The following is a 23773-nucleotide window of genomic DNA, read 5'->3' as shown; positions in this document are numbered from 1 at the left end:
AAAAATAAAGAAGATTACTACTTCTGCACTACAGTTATTGAAGAAGACATCTGAGGTGCTGGAAAACAGTGTCTTTGCCTCAGATAGGAGAACTAAGTGTAATATCAAGCTAAGTCTGCAAGCCAAGATGCATTGCCACCAAAGTTAATGAGGCAAGTTCCAAGGTAAGGTTTCTTTCCTGTGCACAACCTCATTTACAGTATAATGCTAGAAATAAACAGCAATACACTCTACCTCATCATCGTTAAAGAAAACAGGGCATACAAATTAAGGACAAGGACAATTTGCTAATAAAATCATTCAAATAATCAAGTCTACTATCACCACTTGATAATACTGATTAACAGTTGAATACATTGGAGTAATAGGTTTTAACAAAGAATTAAAAGGATATAAAAATAGATATATCACAATTTAATGGATGTACTTGCAACTATAGTGTCTGGTCTATTGCAATATATATCTTTTACAATGTAACATTTCTAATAACTTGGTGCTGTAAATAATATTAGAAGACAACATCAGCTCCATTTTTACCACCTTAAAAGTGAAAGCATGAACATTTTAACATTATGGGCTTACCCTACGCATGGCTTCCTCCTCCTCTTGACGCTTTTCATAATGTGCAAAGTCATCAAAGATTGAGGTGGTATGCTTGAAAGTAGCAATTATTTTAAGCACTTGCTTGGCTTTTTCTAGGGGTACTTCTTGAGTGTCCCTTGAATTGGTAACTGGTTTGTTGTCATTGTTTTCCAAGCGAATGTGCCGCAGCTGGTTGTTCGGAACGTCTTTAACAAAGATCCATTTAACATCAAACTTCCCCTTCCATTTATCCTGAGACCAGACTCCAGCATACGCGTTGTAGTCCACCACAGACTTCATCTCTGCCACTCCACAGAAGTGTCCACTGCCATTCACACTGAAAAGTAAATAGAGTGGGCCTTTTCCATTCAGTGAACGGTATGCAGCATCCAAACGCTTATTACCGTGTTCAGTACTACACCAGATAGAATACTTAATAGAACGATGTATATCATCCTCTGAATAACTTTTGATTATAAACACACGACCGTTCTTCAGGTTCCAATCAAAGTCTTTGGGATTATAATTATTTATGGCCTTTAGTTTCTCCAATACTGGGTGCACTTCTACACCAGAAGGTGAAGAGCTAACTGGCATAACACCTATACCATAGTTTTCACTGCCAGCTCCATTGTTCTGATTGAAGCCTACACCCCTATTGCGAGGAGCCACCCAGCGGTTTTGCAGCTGCTGCTGCTGTTGCTGCAGTTGATGAGGTGGAGCCTGCTGTTGAGGTCCTTGTGGCTGCTGTGGCTGAGGCTGCTGCTGAGGCAGTTGGTTTTGCACCATTGGAGGTGGCTGAATTAATGGCTGAGGCTGCTGAATTATAGTCTGAGGAGGCAGTACTGGTTGGGTTGGGGGAGGTTTGACCAAAGACCCTTTGTCATCCCAAGTTCCAATATTCATGTTGTGTTTTATAGGTGGTGGTGGTACAGCAGGCCCCCCAATTCCCACATTGCCTTTAGGTTTAAGTTTTGGCTGAGGCTTAGCTGGCTTTCTAGCAATGGCAGCCCATGAGGTTGGTTTAGGTGCTGAACTGCTAACTGCAGGCACACTATTTGCTGCAATGCTTGTCATACCTGTACTGCTCAGAGCTGAGCCAACCGTTTTTGTTACAGCAACTGTCATATCACCTCCAATTTTCAGTCCAGTCATGCCTTGCTCAATGCTGCTAATACCAGGCACCTTGCTCAAAGTATCATTGCCAAATCCAGCCTGTCCATCAGCTATAGCTCTACCAAGAGAGCTAGGTGGGTAGCCATAGCTGCTGCTATAAGCAGAGCTCTGAGTTGATTGCCCCTGAGATCCACTTGTCCCCCATGTTGAGAAATCTGCATTCCCAGGAAAAAAATTAAATCCATGCTGACCAAGGAACGGAGGAGTGTTTCCTAAAGCTCCAGGTTGACTAAATACACCATCAGGGATGTAGTGGTGTTCACCATTGCTCATCTGTCCGTATGTTGTCAAGTATGGCATTGGAGGATCTCCTGCTGTAGACCATGCTGCTTCACCCAGAGAGTATGGAAATCCAATGGATGGTGCATAATAACTAGGCATGTATGGGTCTGACATTGGTGGATAGCTATTATTCTGCAGGAAAACAGAAAGTCAGTATAAGAATCAGACTTTAGTGATACATCCACAAAATTAATTTACCTGCATAGGCATGTAACTTAATTCATCTCCCAACATCAGTTTTATAGACAACAACCATCTTCAGATGAAAAGATAAGAACAGCAGATTTGTCATCTTATAGCTCACTTAAATAACAATGGCAGAACTGAGAGATGACGACAGAAAAAATATCAAATTTTAGTAAGGGCTGCAGTTTTAATTACATTGGTACAATTAATGGTTTTCTGGGCAACTAATATTAGGAGATATTTACACATTTTTCTTCTACCATGAGCCCTTGGATCATTTATGAATACTTTAAAATAGATGCCATGTTTATCTCCTACCCCTTTAATGGCTTCCTGTTATTGAGCCACTGCATTTATGGTGTTAAATTCCTCATTGTGTTTTTTGCTAGGCTTTGAATATGTTCACTATTCAAGGTGAACAGGGCATTATTGAGATGTGAAATACCTACAGAGGGTAATAAACTGTTTCGACAAAAGCAGATAAGGAGGATTTCTGTTCATGAGTTTGTGCAGAAGGATAACTTTTGCCCTTCTAGAAAATAGCCACTTCATTTGTAAACTGTAAATATAACCACCTCATTTAATCATTATTTTATTGTTTAGTAGCATACAATGTTAGGCTGTTTTACGTGATCTTATTAGCACCATTTAAAAGAAATCTAAAACAAAAAATTAATATCTATTATAAGCATAAACAAACTTAACACTCTGTACAGCTCAATAACCTCAAAAGCATCCATAAAAGGTTGCCACCCTACCATGCACAGGGTGGCTTGAGGATAAATAATTATTCAACTAGGGACAAAATGCAAGATTGGTCTAATAAAAACATGGCACCTTGTGGGATTTTAGTTTTCTTATTCTCCAATCTAGGAGCACACAACACTGTTAATAACTGTACAGAATTCCACAAACATAATTATATAGTATATTACAATCACAAATCTTCAATTTTCCATGTTTTCAAACCAGTACTACCCAATCTCATATTACAGTGCACCTCCTGCAAAAAGAATTCCATAAGCGACCAAAATCTTTGTCGTAAGAAAGGTTACAAAAGAATTTAGAAAGGGAGCAGGAAGCTAAGAGATGGATCCTAAAAAAAATCATGAACTCCCATTCTTCCTGTTTCAGCCCCCTAAACTAACGATAGGAACTCACAGGAAAAATATGGGATATACAACACAGTGGGATCAAATTTATAGATGAATATTTGGCTGAAGGGTGGTACATACATTATTTAAATAAAATAAAAAAATTAATTATTTCCATTAGCGTGTGGAATGTCTTACCTAGGTTGAACCAGCTCTTAGAATCCACAAACATTCTTGGAGGAGGGAGGATTACACCCTAATTCAGGGGTAGGCAACCTGCGGCCCGCGGGCCAGATGCGGCCCGGCAAGGCCTTGGGACCGGCCCCAGCCCGGTCCTGTCTCTGATTGCCGCCGGGGCCTTTGGCCTCTCACACGCAGGGGCAAGGAGGCAATTGTCTATAGACGCCTCAGAAACATGCATTTATATTAACATTTTTAAAAAAATCAGCAAATTTTTTTGCGTGTCCTCCACTTTTTTTAAAAAAAAGTGTCCACCATTTGAAAATGTTGTCCTACATTTTTCCCAGTTTATTTATTTATTTAAATTTTTTAAAAATTATTTAGTTATTTATTTTTTGGCTTCGGCCCCCCAGTTGTTTGAGGGACAGCAACTCGGCCCCCGGCTCAAAAAGATTGCCTACCCCTATTGTAATAAGGAGTAGAAATAATGTATTCATGTGAAGAGAAAACAGAAAGATGAAAGGAAATTGAAGATATGCAGGAATAATGAAAAATGAAACGGTTCAAGGATTGACCAAGGGAAGTCACAGTGTTTTATGTTTTATGTTAGATGTATGTGAATGGATGGAAAAATGTATTTTTCGTTCTTGTGTTTTTGGGCTATGTATATGGGTGTTATGTTAATGTAGGTTCGAATGGGATAGGATATTTTAGATGTTTGTATTGTAAGATGTATTTATAAATAAAATTTAAAAAAAAAAAAAAAGATTGCCTACCCCTGCCCTAATTCATACTTCTCCAAATTAGCTAGCAAGAAATAACTCTACAAGGCTTTAGGTACTTTAAGTAGGATCTAGCCTCTTAAGACTCAGTAGATCTATTAGCCTATGTTATCATAAGACTTGTCATTTGGGAACATGTCCACATATCTACTGGCAAATTAAAGTTCAATAAATTCTACTCAGCAACCAAAATTATTACTCAGATTTCTCTTTGATGCCAAAACATTATTCAAGTAACATCAAATTCTTATTTCTGTTATTAATAGTCAGACTTTTACAATTCCACTTATCTCGCCTACCAAGGTGAATGAACTGCCACTCTCAAATAGCATAACAGCTATTCTTCATTCCAAGTTTGAAGTGACAGAGATTGATAAGGATTGCCTCAGCAGCTGAAAAGTTACAGCAGTCAAGCTCTGAAGTTGAGAGGAAGTACAGTTTGGAAAACTGTGAGGACAAGGCTTTCAGAATGCCATTATCATATGGGACCAAAGTGACAGATACTTTCCTACTGACCTTCTCTTTCTCCAGAAGAGGAATGGAAAACGGGCAAATACTGCACAGAGGCACTTAGAACCTCCATGTAGCAGCCATCAAATCTGGAACACTCCCAGAACACTTTCCTACAGAAAAGAAGAGTGCAAGGATCTGATACAGCTATATGGAGGTGTCTCCACCAAACTCCAGCCAAATCAGAGAGGCAGCTCAGCAAGCAGCTGAACACAATTTTGGCTTTGCTATCAAGGCTGGGAGGAGGGTATCAAAGACCTGTTGTAAGCAACCTTGGTTTCCATGTTGGGGGAAAAATAGGATATAAATTAATTAAATAAATAAACAAATAAAGTAACAAACTTAATAAATAAACAAACACGTAATCATTACAAAATGTAAATTATTCATTTCTATCTTAATTTAATCTAATCCCTAAAACTGTATAGATATACACAGAGGCACAAATGCTGCGCTTTATAAACTGTTTAGATGGATCCTTTCAAGTGTACACTGGTATTAAAATGCTTACATCAAACTAAAAATGTATAATTTTGCTGGAAAATATATATATGCAATATTTTTTTTAAATACGCACCTGATTTGTCTGACTACTTAGATATGGCTCAAAATCATCATCATTTACTGCATCCTTTTGATGAATCGAACCGTTTTGCACTGAAACTGAAATGGAACCAAAATTAGAGACTTTTTAAAAATGCTGTTTACCACTTTCATAGAGCACCTGATATATTTTAGTATCAGAACATAACAACTATCAGCCAGTAACACTAGAAAGACTACCAAAATCCTAGAATGTTAAATAAAAGAAAAGTAACAGTCAAACTGTAGGCAGCTAATGTGTTTACAAGGTCAAACTGACATGGTAAGAATTGAACAATATTGAGAAACAAGTCAGCCTTCTGAGACCATAAATTACAGTGCAGTGCAAAAGAAAGGGATTAGTTAGGATCACTAACTAGTCTGCTAATGAAAACAAGAAAATTCAGAACAGTATATACTGTCTAGCATTAAAAATGTTATACATTTCACCAATGACAAGTATAAACAATGGATTAATTATTCTGACAGCATAGGTTCAACTGAACACCCACTTATATCCCAATACAAGGGACTGGGATAATCAATTATCCTGCAGCGCTAAGGGGACAGAAGAACCTGCACAAACACAGGTGGAAATATGAGTATTTTCTTCTGTTACCACTAACATGCCCTTCAGCACACGAAGACACACAGACACACACAGTGGGAGGAGTGGGGGAGAGTTTTAAATGACAGTGACTTAGTATGTTTCTATTTTTTTCAGCAAAAAAAAAAAAAGTTTTCTAAAATATGAGCAGACAAAACTGGATCCCTTCCTTCTACACCACACTCAACCATGATAACATCACTTAAAGAAAAGTAAAAATAAACAGCAATTTGTTTCTTCCTGTTAAACAAGGCCAATTATATATTTTTAGCACTTAAAGGTTACACTATTAAGTATCATAGAATCATAGAGTTGACATTTGTCCTAATAGTAGCTGAGACTGATTCAAGACATAGTCAGTTCTTAATTTAATTCTACCATAAAATTCAAGCAAGACTGTACTCTCTGGACCAATCATCAAGATCCAAACATATGTTGATATATATTAATCAAGAATTGTTGTGTGCCTTCAAGTCATTTCCGACTTACGGCAACCCTAAGGTGAACCTATCACAGAATGGGCTGAGTTTGTGTGATCATCCAGTGAGTTTCCATTGTCAAATGAGGAATCAAACCCTCCAGTCATACTGCAATGCTCAAATACAGAGACTTAAAAGCTTTTTTCTGGGGGAAATCCCCCCTTTCTCTCTCTCTCTCTCTCTCTCTCACACACACACACACACACAAAGAGGGGAATACTGGGAGAAATATCATGAGCAGAGGAAAAGAACACATAAGATCATCACTAAGATTTCTCAGCATTAGAACCAACTTACCTCCAGCTCCTTCATACCATAAGTAAAGTAACATGTGGAATGTAATCTGCATTTACTCTATGTTCACATAGGTGTACTTAAGTTTTCCTTATGAAAAACCTGGCTTATCTGCTTCATATGGATTTTTAAGGACTTCAAGCACCTCATTTACATTTCGATTTGTTATGGTGTTGATTATATTAGAGTATCATATGAAGAAAGAGCACACACACCTTAAAATTTTATAAGATGCCACTGCAAACTGGCATCCAACCCTCTGGGTCATCTGTTCTCACTCTCTCTTTCTCCTTTCTTTAAACAAATAAGGAGTTCCATCTCAGTGCTGAAACACTACACACAGAATGCTGGTAATTTCAACTTTACTTCTAATATAGCTGCATTATATGTATGTTCAAGTAAATGGAAGTTCAGCACCCAAAATCTTTACTTACTATCCTCTGTATAAAATCTGTGTAAACCACAGCTAAAAGCGCCTTCCTGCCCAAAACATCCCCTTTTGGCTACTAGATTTTCAGAGAATTTATGGAGCAAATGGAACAGAATGTATTCTGTAGGATAAATAAAAAATCAAACATTCGTGCACAAAAAATCTCCAAGCAATCTGACACCTTCTGCTGCAAACATCTAAATCTTTTGAAAGCACTAATTCTAGAACCAAGTGAATACAAAATAAATAAATACAATATTTGTGAACTCATTCTGACAGAAACTCTGGCTGTAGAGGCAAAGAGGAGTTGGGCAGATGGGAAAAAAAGAGTTTAATTTGTGCTTCAGCTGCTAGGAAAAATTCAAAAATTTCCTGCTGCTATCTTAGCAGAAAAAGACAACACTTTCCTCTGTGGTTGAAGTGGTAGCATGTTTCAAAGGAGACCAACTCTGGCTTGGAAAAAGAATACAGCCACATACCAGTGACTCTCTTCAAGCAGTAAAATATGCTTTAAAAAGAAATATCAAGTTAGCAACAGTAACCTGCCAGAAGAATAAAGTTTAAAATGTGTAAGGTATAAAAAATTGACTTAGCCAATTCAAATCTATTTCCTTCTGAAGAAAATGAAGAAATCTACAGCACAAATTTTATATACAAATTAAGACTCCCTTATTCTAAATTCCAAATTCCAAAATACTCCAAAAACCAAAACCTTTTCCATGAGTGGCTGAAACACTTGACATCTTAACTTTCTGATAGTTCCATGTACACAAACTTTGTTTCATGCAGAAAAATATTTGAAATATTGTATAAAATTACTTTCAGGCTATGTATATAAGGTGGGCAGTGGGCCCTTGTGGTTGATATCTGCTGGGGTTTGATCCCAGGGCCCCTGTAGATAACAATGGCACAGTAAAATAGTGTTCCTTACATAAAATGGCAGAAATCAAGGCTTGTTTTTGGAATTTATATCTTTTTAAAATATTTAACTCCATGGAAAAAAAAATCTGTGGATAAGAAGGACTGACTACATAAGAAATATAGATGATTTTTTTGTTTAAACTTGGGTTAAATCTCCAAGATACTTCATTATGTATGTATATGCAAACACGGATATTCCAAAATTTCAAAAAAAATCCAAATCCAAAACACTTCTGGTCCCAAACACTTTGGATAAGGAAGACTCAATATGTATCCATGTTTTATAGTATATTTGAAGTTATCAAACACACACATACAATTAAAGAGTAGAATATATCCAGCTGCTATCTTATACAGAATTTTTTTTTAAAATGAGACAGCTTGACTTTTTTCATTGCCAGTCCCCCCCCCCAATTTTCATTGCCTGATGAACATTCAGAGCACACCCATAGCATTAATATAACACACTCGCTGCCATGTTAACTGTAAAAACATGTCTACCACACTGTCACCTTTACATTCAGAACTAAATGATTTTTCATTCTTTTCTGAAGATCTTGTTATTTTGGCAAACATTTATCCTTGTTGGTATTTCATATTTTTATGCAATCACAAAGGGCACATTTTTTTCATCCTCTGCCTTTTGTTGACTTTTTAATAATGTAATTGTTTTAATTGTATTCTAAATGCTTGCAAGATGCCTTTACTATGTCTTTTCATAGAGAAAGCACGGGCAGTAAGTCTATTCTTCCTCTCTATATATTTGAACTTTAAGACTCCTGACAATGAGTCCTATATATGTCTGTTCATAGCTACATTTCAGTTAATTCAGTGGCGCTCGCTCTCAAGCAAACTGATACAGGGCTTTAATTGTGCTATAACGTGTAAAAATGTCAGCAGCAGAATACTGTCACAGTAACTAACTTCATTTCACCCCACTAGCATGCAAAGGCTCTCTTAATTAAAATGTTAAAGGCATTTCAGGTGCTAAACTAAAATTGTTCCTAGGACACAGAAAAGCAAAGGAGCCCTGTCATGACTATTTTATCAGTCATGGCATTTGCTTTGGGCGACAGGAGCAAGGTTGGGCCTCTCGTATCCGAAATACTACAAAATCCAAAATTGTCTACATGGGTGGCTGGGTTAGAGGCACCTTTGCTTTCTGATGGCTCAATGTACACATACCTTGTTTTATGCACAAAATTGTTTAAAATTACCTTCAGGCTATGTATATAAGGTTTATATAAAACATAAATGAGTTTTGTGTTTAGGCTTGGGTCCCATCTTCAAGATCTCATTATGTACTTGTATACAAATGCAGGTATTCCCAATTAATTTTTGAAAAATGCAAAATACAGAACACTTCTGGTCCCAATCTTTTCAGATAAGGGATCCTCAACATGTAGGAACAGCTCTGAGACCTGCTAAAATGGGCAGTTTTGTTTGACAAAAATACAAGATCCCCTTCCATTAGCATAATCTAATGAAATGACTTACTGTGCCATTATAAATTGTCAGTGGAGTGCACCATGTCCAACTGCTACAGTTGTTAAACTGTCTACTCCTGCAAAACTATAAAAATCACACTCTTTATTACTGAGAACCTGAAAATTAGAAGATCCAACTTACCTTTATTTCCCTGTCCTTTAGGTCTCTGTTAGTAATAAAGAAAAAAAAAAGTTAAAAGAATGAGAAATTAAAGCCTGTAAGAGATTTATAGCTAAGATGATATAAAACAACCCATTTATAAATGATTACAGAGCCAAAAAGCAGCTGATTTCTAAACAAATTACTGCTTGGGAACCCAATATTATAGCATACACTACAAGACATTCGGCCATATTCTGATATCCAAAAATATAATAAATAAATAAATTCAAAAGTCACATAAATGTTTGGCAGTCTCAAGGGTCAAATTAGCCAGAAGAGCTTAAAACCACGTTTTGTTATTCCAGTAAGAACAAGTTCACACTACTTTTCACTAAGTGTAAGCTTAAAAACAATATCCCATTCCTCAGGAAATGATACTTGTAGAAGCTAAATAGACACCTTCAGAGGGAACGCAGGCCAAATTCCCACCATGGGACCCTTTAGGAGCCACAGAAACCATCCCTAAAATTTCAAATGGAAGTGGCTAGAAGTGATTTTGAAAAACAGATGTTTTTGATGTTAAACAGGGCAAGGGAAAGCTGCAATCAAATCGAATGGTGAACTGACACTCTCAGGAGCTTCTAGGGCTGCATCCACACTGCAGAAATAATCCAATTTGACACCACTTTAAGTGCCATGGCTCCATGCTATGGAATTCTGGGAACTGCAGTTTGTTGTGTCACCAGAGCTCTCTGACAGAGAAGTTCAAATGTCTCACAAAACTACAGTTCCCAGAATCCCATAGCAATGAGCCAGGGCAATTTCTGCAATGCTGAAGCAGCCTAGGAGAAACATTTTTCTGACAAAAAAGGCCAAAAGGATTAATTCAGGGGGAATGGAAAAAGCCAGAGACGGTAAAAAATATCCCTGGAGATGTTATAGAGTCAGAGAGCTGTATTTGGCTTCTTGTAGTAGAATTAGAAAAAGGGCCAAACATAATGTCACAGTAAGTTACTCAATGTGCTGATTTAATGAAACATGAAACCTACCCTACACAACAAGACCTGAAACATGGCTGTATACACAGACATATATGGATTGGTTTATTTAAAACTGTGATACCTGAAGATTTATTTTGTTGCCCCTCTCCACTCCTCCCAAATGGCTTTTCTAGTATTACTCATTCCTGGCCAATTCTACGTGACGTTTGCAAACCTGAGAAGGAAACTTTGTGGGGAAACAAGATTCTGACTTGTTGGAAGGCATTACTCAATCTGAGATGAACCAGAGACCTTCCTTTATTAGCTCTCTGTTAAAAACAAAGCTAATGTGTACAGAAAGGGAGGGAGAAGGGTGAGGCTGAGAGGATCCCGGCTGGAAAAGGGTGATAAGGAGGAAGAGGAGGGGGTCGCTCAAAAAGGCCAATCCGGAATGAAAAACTAGAAGATACAGAATGGGAGCGAAAAATGAGTGGAGGGAAATTGTTGTTGGGTGCCTTCAAATCATTTCATGGGGCTTTCTTGGCAGGTTTCTTCGGAGGGAGGGTTGCCATGGCCATCCTCTGAGGCTGAGAGAGTGTGACTGGCCCAAGGTCACCCAATGGGTTTACATGCCCCAGCTGGGATTCGAACCCAGGTCTCCAGAATCATGGCTTCAGAGAAAAACACACCCAGAGGACTGCAAAACCAGTATGAAAACATGCAGCTGGGGGAGGGATGCCAAAAGGGCAGGAAAACGAAGAAGAAAAGGAGGGGTGAGGGAAGCAGTGACAGGAAAACAGCTTCTGGAAGAAGGGGAGGCGACAGTTACAGATAATAACAATAATATCAACCATAACAAGGGCTTAAGAAGTATGGTTTTTAATCTTCTGGGCCGCCTTGGGCCCCTTTCTGGGAGAAAGGCGGCACAGAAAGGCTTGTTATTTATTATCTTTGCTCTTGCTACATTTTATTTGGATCCCGCTGCAAGCTATAAATAAAATCTATTATTATTACTGTTATATTCTCTGCCCCCCCCCCAAAAAGCCCCTGGGTCTCTCAGAGAGCAGCTGACCGTTAGCAAAAGCAGCGTATATTGGAAGACACACAAAAGGATAAATGAGAGCAGAAAGCATTAACGGCGTCGAAAGAGGCCGCTCCTCGGGAGAATACGATCATATGTTCATGGTTGACATGGAGGAGGAAGCCCAGAATGGCGACCGGGGAGGTAAGGAAGAGAAGGGACCAAGGGCCCCGGTCGGGCGAGGGCTCCAGGCGTAGCGGCCTCCTCCTCCAGGCCCGAGGCTCCTTGGGGGCGGTGCTGGGCCCCGGGAGGAGCAGGAGGAGCAGGAGCGGCGCTGGGCCTCGGAGGAAGCGGCCTCGGCTCCCCGCTATGCCCGGCGGAAAGGAAGAGAGAGGGAGGAGAGGAAGGGCCGAGGCGGTACCTGGTCGACGCTGGTGGCTGACATTCTTCACGGGGAGCCGCGATCCCCTCTCCCCGCTCCGCTCGGGCCTCCTCCTCCCTCGCTCGCTCGCTCCCTCAAGGCCTCCTCCTCTTCCTCCTTCTTCGTGTCTCCTCAGCCCCCGCGCGCCCTCCCCGTTCCGCGCCTCCTTCCTTCCCTCAGCTCCGCTTTTCCACAATGGCGGACGCGCTCCGGCTCCTACTTCCGCTCGGCGGCGCCCTGACCTTCCGCTCTCCCCTCCTCCTTCCTCCTCCGCTGACGACGTCGCGGACGACCTTTCCGTCTCCGCCTCATGGTCACGTGACGAGGGAGGGAAGGAGCAGAGGAAGGGAGAAGAAAATGGAAAGGGGGAAGGCGACAGGGTCCTCTGCGCATGCGCCGAACTCGCCTTACAAGACGGCCATAGGTGGCGCTAATGAGGGAGAAGGGAGGGTGCGTGAATAGAGCAGAGCAAACGAGGACCCTCCGCGCATGCGCCTCACTCGCCTTACAAAGCGGCCGTATATGGCGCTAATGAGGGAGGGAGAAGGGATGGGTGTGTTGAGGGAGAAGGAGGTGGGGAGGGCCTTCCGCGCATGCGCTTACAAAGCGGCCATATGTGGCGCTAATGAGGGAGGGAGACGTGGGCGAGTGCCCTCCGCGCATGCGCTTTACTCCGCTTACAAAGAGAAGCCGCCAATAGGGCATGGAGGGAAGGAGTGGGAGGGGCTGGGCGTGTTGATGGATGAGGAGGAGGAGTGAGGCCCCTCCGCGCATGCGCTATGCTCGCCTTAAATAAAAAGAGGCGGTAGTGGCGCGCGTGCGTGAGCGAGAGAGAGATGCAGGAAGGACTGTCCGCGTTCGCGAGGCGACGCAGGCGCAGTAGCGTCTCCGACCAGTGGGGGAGGGGAGGGGTTTGCATGGAGGAGGAGGAAGTGACGTCAACATTCTTGCCGCGAGGAGCTGAGAGTCTTTATAAGAGTCCTCCTGAGAGGAAGGAAAGGCGTCTGTTTTCTTTCGGAAAGGCAGCCGTTTGGACGGATCCTTTGGCGGCGGTGGGTACAACGAGGGGCTGAGGCTGGGTTTGCTCTTGTTCGGTCGGAGGCATCCTGTGGGGCGGGGTGGGTGCCTCCCCATTGCCTTCACACGCGCCCCAACGAGGGGTCCTCTATTCCCCCTTCATTCTCTAGGAGGAGTCCCGAAGCGTCCTCCATTTTGAGCCTGACTAAGAAGTGGAGGGCTAGCTTTGAATTTGGCCACGCTCTCCGTTTTTATCGAACGGCGCCTCGTTTCCTGCGGTGAAGACGTCGGGCCCCCCTTCGGGAGTGGCTGCTGAGAAAGGGCTCTCGATAAGAGGGAGGGGCGGGAAGGAGGAGAAGGGCTCCTCGAAGTGGAGTCGGGCTGGCGAGGAAATGGCGGCGGAGGCAGGAGGAGGAGGGGAGCCGCCTTGTTGTGCTGAGGCCTTCAGCCCCAATCAAACACCGTGACCTTTCCTCACCACGAAGCCAAATGAAAGCTCAGAACCTGTATCTAAATGTCAATTCGGTCTTCTTGAGTCATGCTCAAAATGGAGGACGTTCGGGAATCGCTCCTGGACGAGAGACGGAGGGCGTGCCCTGGGAAAAGGAACAAGTCCAGGCAGAGAGGCAGCTGGGAACCCCGGTCCAAAACAGCCCCGCAGGAATAAGCCAGTCTTGAGACTGAACTGCCTTGGCTCAGTGCTGGGGAACCCTGGGAGTTGTGGTTTGCCGTGACACCAGAGCTCTCTCTGACAGAGGAGGCTTAAATGTCTCAAAGAACTACAGTTCCCAGAATTCCCTAGCAATGGGCAGTTAAAGGGTTCTCAAAATGGCAGCCCAGGACTCTAGAAAGCCAAACTGAGAAAAGGTTTGAAAACGGCTCACAAAGGTTCAAGAGAGATGGGAAGGAAACAGGCTGCAACCATACTGCGGAAATAGTCCGGTTTGACACCTTCTTAGCTGCCACGGCTCCATGCTGTGGAATTCTGGGAAGGGTAGTTTGTGGCGGCACCTCTGTGCCGCCACAAACTACCCTTCCCAGAATTCCACAGCATCGCACCATGGCAGCTAAACCGGTGTCAAACCGGACTATTCCTGCAGTGTGAATGCAGCTGGAAATGGTTCATAGAGGTTCAGGAGAGAAGGGAGCTTATTTTTTAAAAAGGCACTTACAGCACTGCGTTGCTTTTCCTTCTTCTGGACCTTCCAAGCCTGTTAATGATGCCTTCGAAGGAGGGAGTTGGGAAGCTGCCATTGCCCTCCCTCTCTGTGTTTGCCTTTCAGTGCTGAGTCATGGCATCCAGTTTAGGCATAAAAAGGCAGCCCTTGCTCCTCTTTGGTGCGATTCCTTCAAGAGCCTCCTTGAGTGAAGCTGAAGTTTTGGCCTCTATCAAGTTTCAGCTTGCGAATCACAGTCTTTCCGCTAGGGTTTGGTTACAGGACCCCCGTAGATGCTCAAATCCCATTAAAACCATTAGCGTTATATAATACGGTGAAATCAAGGTTTTGCTTATTGACATTTCTATACCATTGGCCCATGCTAAGCACTGGGGTTTGGTTCCAGGACACCCCCCCATGGATAACAAAATCTGTGGATGCTCAATGCCCTTTAAATTCAGTGGAGCAATCAGATAGTGTCCCTTATATAAAAAGGGCAAAACCCAGGTTTGCTTATTGGAATTCAAATATTTTCAAGCTGTGGACAAAAAATCCATGACCGACTGTATTCTGGGAATATTTTCAGTCCATGGGTGGTTGAATCTGTGGATAAAAAAAAATCTGTGGATACAGAGGGCAGACTATGTGATGCCAGCCCTTTCTCTTGATATGATTGGCAGAAGAAATTAAAAAAATGTTCCTTTCACAAGGGTTTTCTGTAACAGATAAAATAAGAACGCTCTTGGAAGGCAAAGATACTGGCTTTTAGGCATGGCAGTTTCAGAATTTTAGTTGTGTTCATAGGCTTTTTTCCGGTTGCTGAACTGGAGGTTCTAGCGTCGCATGGCCTTAATCTAGTATTGATCAAGCATGTGCCGTAGACAGGGATGCCCTAGAGGACTGAAGAAATTGTAAAGGCTTGTCCAGCCTTAGGGTGTTAATGCTTGGGGAGCAGCCATTAGCAGATCCCTTTCTTTTCTAATTGCTGGTTGTAATTTGGGAGATTTTCCTATGGGGTGGGTCATCTACTGGGATGTTGGTCTTCAGCACCTTATGATTCTAGATCCTATCTCTGTATATTCCATGAGTTCTTTGAACAAAGGGGTTGCTAAGGAGCTTTGTATTTGTCAGAATCCCTATCACCCTTCTCTGATCAGAAGCCCTCATTCAGAAGGTAATATGAGCAGCTTCCCTCTAGTCTAGATAGGGATTCTGCTATGTAGATGTCATTACCAAGTTATGCCATACTTCTGTAACTAGAGATACGTTTCTTTTGATTTTAGCCAAAGGATTTGGGTCTGATTGAGCCATCCAATATTCAGAAGGTGAGCAGCTTTTCTATTGTCTAGATCAGGGGTATGCAACCTTTTTGAGCCGGGGGCCGGGTTGCTGTCCCTCCGACAACTTGGGGGGGGGGGCTGAAGCCAGGGGGTGGAGCTTCCACCCTCCATGGGAGGAGCCTCATGCCAGGGGCGGAGCTTCACCCTCCGGGGGCCAGGCCTCCTCCTCTTTGCCGGCCCCTGACAGGGCCCAAAAGCCGGCAGGGGCTGCCAGCGCTGGAGGCCTCCTCCTGTTTGCCAGCCCTTTTGCCGTTGCTGGGGCCCTCCAAGAGGGCTCCAGTGGCGGCAACGGGCCTCTTAGAGGGCCCCAGCAACGGCATTGGGCCTCCCAGAGGCCCGCTGCCGATGTCGGAGCCCTGCTGGAGGGCCCCAGCGATGGCAGCTGGCCTCCCAGAGGCCCGCTGCTGCCGCCAGAACCTTCCTGCAGGGCCCCAGTGACGGCATTTGGTTTTGACCAAATGATTTGGGTCTGACTGAGCCATCCAATATGCCAAACATACTGATGCAGCTTTGTGTTTATTTCAGGATAAAGATACATGGCGGCAGCAAATTCTCAATTCAAGGGTGCAGAGACCCTTGAAGCGCACAGGCTATCTTCTCATTATTTTTAAAAAACCTACTCTTTTTCTAGAAAAGGCATGCACATTGACTGCAAAGTTCCATGGATGTGTAATGCCATACATCCTTAAAGGTCCTTTGTTGAATTGAAATGTGGAAACACTGGCAGTATAACAACAGTCTTGGGGTGCCTTATAGTTCATTGTATCAGGTCACTTTGTTCTTCTGAAAATTCTCAGTGTGCTTTCAGGTTCAACTAGTTAGGTACAGTTGGTTCCAGTACTGAATGATTCTTACAACCTCTGTAAGTCTTTATTATTGTCAAAGGGTCACATCTTGCAGATGGTTTCCACTCTCCTTTTGTCAGTTTTTAATTGATCCTTGAAGATAAGCTAAGTCATATACTTGTTAGTGTCAGTTAATGACTGGGTCTGCTTGTTGTTCTTTATAGTTCTGTCCAAGACTACAGAATGGCATCTTCTGTGGCTGCTACCCTGATCTTGTCATCTGGTGTTACATACCCACTATATATTAAATTTCTTTGCTACTTTTTAGCAAAGTGAGTTAAAGTTGTTCCTTCCTTGTCAGGAAAATGAACTCCACATATACTTAGGGCCTGAATAGACAGGCCAAAATAAAACTGCTTCGGGTCACTTTGGAGGTATGCTGTTTAAATTATGCATGCGCCCTAAGAGGCCAGAAGCTGCACCAAACCACACTCCAGTCCTAAGGACTGGAGCACAGCTTTGGCGCAGCTTCTGGCCTCTTAAAATGGTTGTGTCATTTCAACAGCATACCTCCAAAGTGACCTGAAGCAGTTATATTTTGGCCTGTGTTCGGGGCCTTAAATCTAGTAAATTTTTTCACTTCTGGGACTGGAAAAAAATCCAGCTATGCTTATTTACATATCCTCGGCATATGAGGAGGGGTGAATGACTTAATAACTCTTAAAATCTTAATGACTTTTAAATCTTAAGGATGAAAACAAAATCTCAGAAAGTCGCCCATCACTGCTCTTCCACTACCACCACCATCCCAATTACCATGCTGTTGACCCAGAGAATAGGTTTGGTTGCTTGAGTAAATTGTACCTTCCTTATCGGGAAAACAGAGCTCCACATATACTTTCTCTAGTAAACCTTTTCACTTTCAGCCTTCAAAAGGTGGCTTTCACTTTTATTGAGATTGTATACAGTATTTTCTTGTATACATTGGTTACTGAAGAAACAAATAGGTTCAAATCTGAAGGTTGCTTGCATTACAGTCTTACAATCTCACGAATTTGCTTGATAAGTTGATGTTCACAATATCCAACAGAGGCTTGTCACCTGTCTTTGATACAGGAAAAAGAGATCTGATTTATTCTGAAGACTGAACTGCTATTGAACTTCCAAAGCCTTCTCATCTTAAGCTTTTGTGCTCACTTCATATTTTGCTCACTATATCTTCTCTTGATACTATAATCTGAGCTCAATTGTCTAGTTTGAAGGCTACCTGAAAATCTTCTTCACCAACCAAATCTGCAGTACCATCCCTCTTGGGTGCATTGTATAGGCATAGTACCACCCTTCTTCCTTGAGAGTTGCATGTAATATGTAGTATCATAAGGTGGCCATGCTTTCAACTTGTGTATCTGTCAACAGATGACATCTGCCCAGAGGCAGATGAATGGCCCTCCCTCCATCTTAACTGCTATCACCCTGACCTCAGAGGGAGAAAAGAAGCAGCCATAGCTTCACCATGCCGAGCCCCATAAGCAGATAAAAGGCCCTCCCTCCATGCCAACTGCATTTTTATGTACGAGTTCTTGTCAGCAGTTCAGCCCTGTAAATGTCAACTGGTGTTTTTTAAAAGGATAATTAAATTAGGGTGAAGTATCCATGGCTACGATGAATTTACTTGAATTAGGAGATTGATGAGAAGTATATGTGAACGTTCTGCTTCACATTGAACAATAATTATGCTGTTGATCTGTAGCATCACTAGCATTCTGTACTTAAGCTGTTGTACTCCACTGAACAACTCAGAGTGGTTGTCTGTGGACCAGTTTCAGTCTGTTGTAAGTTTTTCCAAAATGAAGAAACAGCTGTGCAGTGGTTCCTTGCCTTACACAGGGATCCATTCTGGACCCTGCCGCGTAAGGCAAGTTGTGCCTATGCTTGAGTCCCATTGAGAATAATGGGGCTCATGCATGCGGGGGTGTGCTGCAGGCGCACGCGCCATTCATTGAATGGCGCAGGGCTTCCAGCATAAGCTGGAAGCCACATAAAAAAGTGCCTGCATGTGACGCGGGTGCACTGTAATTGGCTGGCACACACAAAGCACTGCTCCCTGGCACATTGGGGGAGGACCCCTGGTGGGGATATGCAAATAATGCTTTCTAACATTAACAATCCAGAATTTTTAGGCTTTGATATGATCATCTATCAGCAAAACACCCATAGCAGTGCTTATTATTCCTATTAAATCTGAGTATATATGTAGACTATACATAATAATACACACAGAAGTACATGCAGAGTTGTTTTTGTTGAATTTATGTTAAATGAAGGTTTTGTTTCTGAATGGCATCTCTAAAGTTATTTGGTTTAAACCAGCCACCCTTACTCTAGGTGTGTTAGTAAATCTGAAGCTTCTGCTCCGTTTTAGTTTTCTTTAAATTAAATTAGGATTACATAGTTTCCATGGCAGTGTAAACTGATGCATATATCATTAGCATTTGTAGACTTTCAGTTGTAGCTACTGCTGGCTCAGTGGGCAAAAAACAGGTTTATTTCTTGGGGTCACATAATATAGTTTGTTTATGCAGTCGGTGGGTATGCATACTTGTATAGTTCCGCTTCCAGAGTCTCTAGTCAGAATCCAAATTGGATGGAATTTCACCAAGCAGATGCTATTCCAAATACAGAACAGAATAAAAATGTGCCCAGCTAAAGAAGAATCAAACATATCTAACCAGAGAGTGTAAGGAGGGACAGGAAGTAGGCTACATAAAAGGTATGTTTGCATATCTCTGTGAGTGGTTCTGTGGTTTTGTTGCTCATTGCTTGGGAATGTGTATGCAGGCATTGACTATTTGATTTTGGTGTCAAAATTATCATTTATTTCATCTATTCATAGACTTCTAATTTGAGTTTGGAGTTTCCTGCCTCTACATACCATGAGCCCAACTGATTCCAAGCGTTGTGGTGCCAAGCGCAGGAAGAACAAGAAGACTACTGGTCTTGTTTCATCAAATCTAGTTGATGATTTGGAGGTGAAATCTGTGGCCAGTCTTTCAACCATCGCCTCTTCCACCCCATCCCCATCAACTTCTGTGGGTTTCTTACAGACATCTGCCACTGCTTCTTATCCTAGCACTGAAAATGGTCTATTAACAACTGACACAGCCACACCATCCATTTCCAGTGAAAGGATGGGAAAGAGTGAAATTCCCAAAAAACGCTGTGGAGGAACAATTAATTCTAGACAAACCCGCAAGCAAAGTAGAATAACCACTTTAGTGGCTGACAGTGCTTCACAGGTAGAACCAATTGATCTTGAAGAAAATCCTTGTGAAGAAGTAGTAGATCTCACTTGTGAGTCTTCAGACCCAGTTGTAGTTGATCTGACACACAATGATTCCATTGTTATAGTTGAAGAAAATGCTTGTCAACAGCGAAACCAACAATCAAGAAGCCATCAGCTCCCTGACAGCTGTGTATTAAGCAGTGATGATGATGAACCAAGAGATAATGATGTAGTTTTGACTAATACATTGCCCAGGGAATTGGAATTACCGGAAGATGGAATTTCAAATACACGACGTTCAGGTACTGTGAGTTGCCCAATTTGTATGGATGGATACTCGGAAATTGTGCAGAGTGGACGGCTCATTGTATCAACAAAGTGCGGTCATGTTTTTTGTAGTCAGTGCCTCCGGGATTCTCTAAAAAATGTTAATTCTTGCCCAACTTGTAGGAAGAAATTGGGTTACAAACAGTATCATCCAATTTATATATGAAGCTTTAGATTCTTTAAAGAATCTGAATTGAACTTTGATGGGCTGCTTCATAAACTTTTAATACTGCAAACAATAAAGGATTACAAATTATATGTATGCCCAATCGTGACACTTATTTCTTTTCTGTTTTGCCTTTCTGCTGGTCTGTCCTACATGCGAGCTTATCTTTGTTTTGTTACTTATGCTAGCAAGTTGGCTTTACAGTTAGTTTATCAGGGTCAACAGCTCTTTGAAGGACTATGCTGCAAGGAAAGCACCTGGTGTTGTCATGCTACTTTTGAAGAAATGGAAGGAGACCTTTCCAGATGTCCTCCTCTTGAAGTGACAGTATGAATGTGTTATGTTCTATTCATGGCTTTGAAGTCATTATGCTCACAATAATGCTAGCAAAAGTGACAAGCAGCTAGGAAACCTTTTAGTGCACTTCACTCTATAAGAGTCAAATCCAATCTTATATGCTATGGGAAGCTTTCCTCCTTGTGTATGTGGACTTTTGAATTTCCAAGGAGGTTGGACTTCATAGCCATATTGAAAGCACGTTTTGCATTGGTGCAAAAGACCAAGACTATATCTGTAAGACTGACTTTTTAGAACCTGATCTCTTTGTTTACACATACACCGAGAAGAATATGTTGGAACTGTCTTCTCCACTTTTGGGAGGATGTGAGCTTATGATGTGGTGGAACAAGCTTACTTTGCCTGCCTCACATATTCGTATTACAATGTTAAATAATGTTTTGTTTTGAAAAATATTAACTCTTGATACCGATAACATTAACAAGCTCATATTGCTGATAATAGGGTTTTCATAATTTGGGAAATTGATTCTGAAAATAATACATTTTCTTCATTATATCTTGGAACAATACAACTTGAGTGGGTTTCTTAAATATGTATGTTAGTTGCACTTTTTCCTGTATGTGGGCATATTCTGAAAATAGTGTAAGGGCACCTAAAGCCATCATTATCATGCTTGTCATTTGACAATGATTACAGCACTAAATTTTCAAGTAATCATTTTCAGATTAGCTTCTCTCTTTTATGTATAAAGCTTAATCTTCATGGGATTTCTATATACAGTTGCCCGTCCAAGTCCAAGGACTTGAAAATCTGTGGAGGGGCAACCACCATTAATGGTAATGGGGTGCATGCCTGTGGTGCGCCCCCACATGCATGTGCCCCTTTCAAGTCTATGCGGCTTGAATATGCGTGAGTTTTGGAACTCACGGGGGGAGGGGGGCGGAACAGATCCCCCACATTCCCAAGGGCCAACTGTGTACATGGGGTGTGTCCATAAGTCCATTTTCTCAGCTTCCAGTTTTTGCTGTGTAGCATATAATTGGAAGTTTTTGTGCCAGCCACAGCAGGTGAAATGAAGCTGTGCAGCCAGTATAGACAAAGCTCTGCAAGTCCTGTCAGCAATATATTGAAAAAACAGGGAACCTTTACTTACATTAGCATCCAGTAAGTAATCCATACACATAACTGTGAAGGTTAATGTTTATTAATCAATTTAGATGGCATCTCTTATATAATTCAAACATTCCCTTTCACTACATTGTGTTGTGGTAAGAGCTTTAAATTGACTATTTGTCCATTATTAAAGTTTTAGATGTGTCCCAATCATTTGGATTACAGAAACTATAAAGTCTTGTTCAAGAATTTAATATTCATAAAATGTATAGATACAGGAGTCACCGCTTTTGGCCTTGATATGAAAGTAGCTACCTAAAAATTCAGATTTTCACTGATGTCGCAAGTCTTTGAACACTTTTTGACCTTGTCACAAATGCTGTACTAGAAAGAGTTCTGCATGTTACTGGGAGTTGCAACTAGATTAACAATCTACATGATTGGTCCTGCCAAACTTGTGTTGTTTAGATGCAGCACTTGGTGTTTACAGATAAGCAGCTCCCATACTAATACAAAATTTTTTAAAGTTCCTACAGTTGTTTCATGGGATTTTAAAAATGCTTTGTGTGGGTTTTTAACCACCTTAGTGGAACTGTCTCAGTAGTAAGGATACTTGTGTTGTTACATAACAAAATGCTAAACTATGCTGAATTGTACTTTTTGGAATCATATCCTGACAACTGGAAATAACATTCCAGAAACCCAGAAATTCACCCACTCAACATTACTGAAAGGCTGAAATCCAATACATTATTACTTGAGTAAGTTCCATTGAACCCAGAGAAGCTTGCTTTTGATTAATTCTGCATAAAGTCAGAATTTATAAATGAAATATTATACTTAGGAAGGTGGTATACATTTTGTTCATGTAACTTTATTATAATTTTTTATTGGTATATATTTGAATGAGACATTTACCAAACCATTTTTGTTAGCTTTTGAAAATGGTATTAGCTTGCAGGCACCCAGTTTTGATAATTTTTAAATAGCTTATATTGGGTTGGATCCAGATTTAGGTGTGAAACATACCAGCATAAAAAGCTGGCTTCCAGGCATCTTGGGAGTGTGGTGTACAGATGACACACACCCCCAAGATGCCCAGAAGCCAGCGTCAAGCCACCCAGCTGCCTGGACGTGGAACGGCTTCTGGGTGCTCTGTTGACACGCCGTTTATACGCTGCTGGAGCATCTTAAAGCTAGCTTCCTGCCGCAGCAGGGAGAAAGAGATTGCTTTTTGCTGGTACTAAAAGAAGCAGCTCTTGCCCTCTTTCAGCCAGCAAAAAGGCAGATTGGAGCCGAGGTGTGTGTTTTCACGGCCCCAATCCGCCTTCAGAAGGGGTGGCCTGTTTCACCCCTTTCTCATGCTTAGAATTTTAGAGTAGTGAGACTTAAGTTAGTCATGACTAGCATTAGACATTGTCTTTAGTGGGTTGACTTGGAATATGACTAAATCTGGATCTAACTCATTGGCTGTATTTGGACTTGATATTAATGGCTCTGTTAGCCATTAGGGCTGAAGGGCGGGGTATAAATGCCATAATAAATAAATAAATAAATAATGTTTTAGAATTACATGAATAGGCCTCAAACATTGGTGCTATCCTGTCTTCAGTGAAGCTGCCAGGAGATCAGAAAGTTTACCTTCCAATTTTAGTTAACTATAGCATAGTACTATATTTGAACACTGTGATTAGTGTTACAGTGTGTCTGCGCCATTTGCGGGTGCACAATACGCGGCTTCCAGTTCATGTGGAAGCTGAGTGACTATTAAAATAATGGTGTATGCGCTGATTTTCCCTTATACAGGGGGATCTGGAATGGATCCCCTGCATAAGTGAAATGATCATACATGGGAAGAGAGAAATGCAGACACTTTAAACCTCATGCATGCAGTGCCTAAATTACAACGTAATGGTGCATCCATATCTGACCATCTTCAAAATAAGATATAAAACCCCTTTTGAATTTATTTTCAAAGCAAATGATACTAGTAACGCTTATTAAGCTGGTGCATGAATTTAAGAATATAGGGACAAATTTCAGTTTGTAACTTCCCCATTGTAAATGTGTAGCTTTCATTCTTTTTACTTATTTAAATGCATCTGTTTATGTGTATATCAGATTTCTTTTTGGCATCTTAATTAGGCAAATAAATTTTATTGATGATA

General features: G+C 41.4%; 2 protein-coding genes across 6 annotated transcripts in view; one reads left to right on the top strand and one right to left on the bottom strand.

Annotated features, from left to right (window-relative positions):
* The window catches only part of YTHDF3 (YTH N6-methyladenosine RNA binding protein 3), a 27131-nt gene extending 12716 nt beyond the window's left edge, over nt 1-14415 (bottom strand). The window contains exons 1-4 of one of the 3 annotated variants that reach the window (XM_042466226.1): nt 14307-14415; nt 9735-9759; nt 5370-5455; nt 583-2172 (exon numbers count right to left, since the gene is read on the bottom strand). In XM_042466226.1, the coding sequence (XP_042322160.1) occupies nt 583-2154 (1572 nt within the window). In that variant the 5' untranslated portion in view covers nt 2155-2172; nt 5370-5455; nt 9735-9759; nt 14307-14415. Of the gene's footprint in view, nt 1-582; nt 2173-4798; nt 4906-5369; nt 5456-9734; nt 9760-12117; nt 12492-14306 lie in introns of those variants that run through there. The other 2 variants (XM_042466223.1, XM_042466227.1) reach the window with 2 other exon arrangements.
* Nucleotides 12949-23773, top strand: RNF4 (ring finger protein 4). Of its 3 annotated transcripts, XM_042466229.1 has the most exons (3): nt 12949-13169; nt 15575-15616; nt 19310-23773. In XM_042466229.1, the coding sequence occupies exon 3, from the start codon at nt 19350-19352 to the stop codon at nt 20190-20192; it is 843 nt and encodes a 280-aa protein (XP_042322163.1). In that variant the 5' UTR covers nt 12949-13169; nt 15575-15616; nt 19310-19349; the 3' UTR covers nt 20193-23773. The 3 variants fall into 3 exon arrangements, with proteins under 3 accessions (XP_042322163.1, XP_042322162.1, XP_042322164.1); XM_042466228.1 differs by lacking the exon at nt 15575-15616 and having other exon boundaries at nt 12951-13169; XM_042466230.1 differs by lacking the exon at nt 12949-13169 and having other exon boundaries at nt 14528-15616.

Source organism: Sceloporus undulatus, chromosome 4 (genome assembly GCF_019175285.1).
Source record: "Sceloporus undulatus isolate JIND9_A2432 ecotype Alabama chromosome 4, SceUnd_v1.1, whole genome shotgun sequence".
Lineage (NCBI taxonomy): Eukaryota > Metazoa > Chordata > Lepidosauria > Squamata > Phrynosomatidae > Sceloporus > Sceloporus undulatus.
Note: the sequence above shows the minus strand (reverse complement) of the source record. Positions and strands in the feature narration are given on the sequence as shown.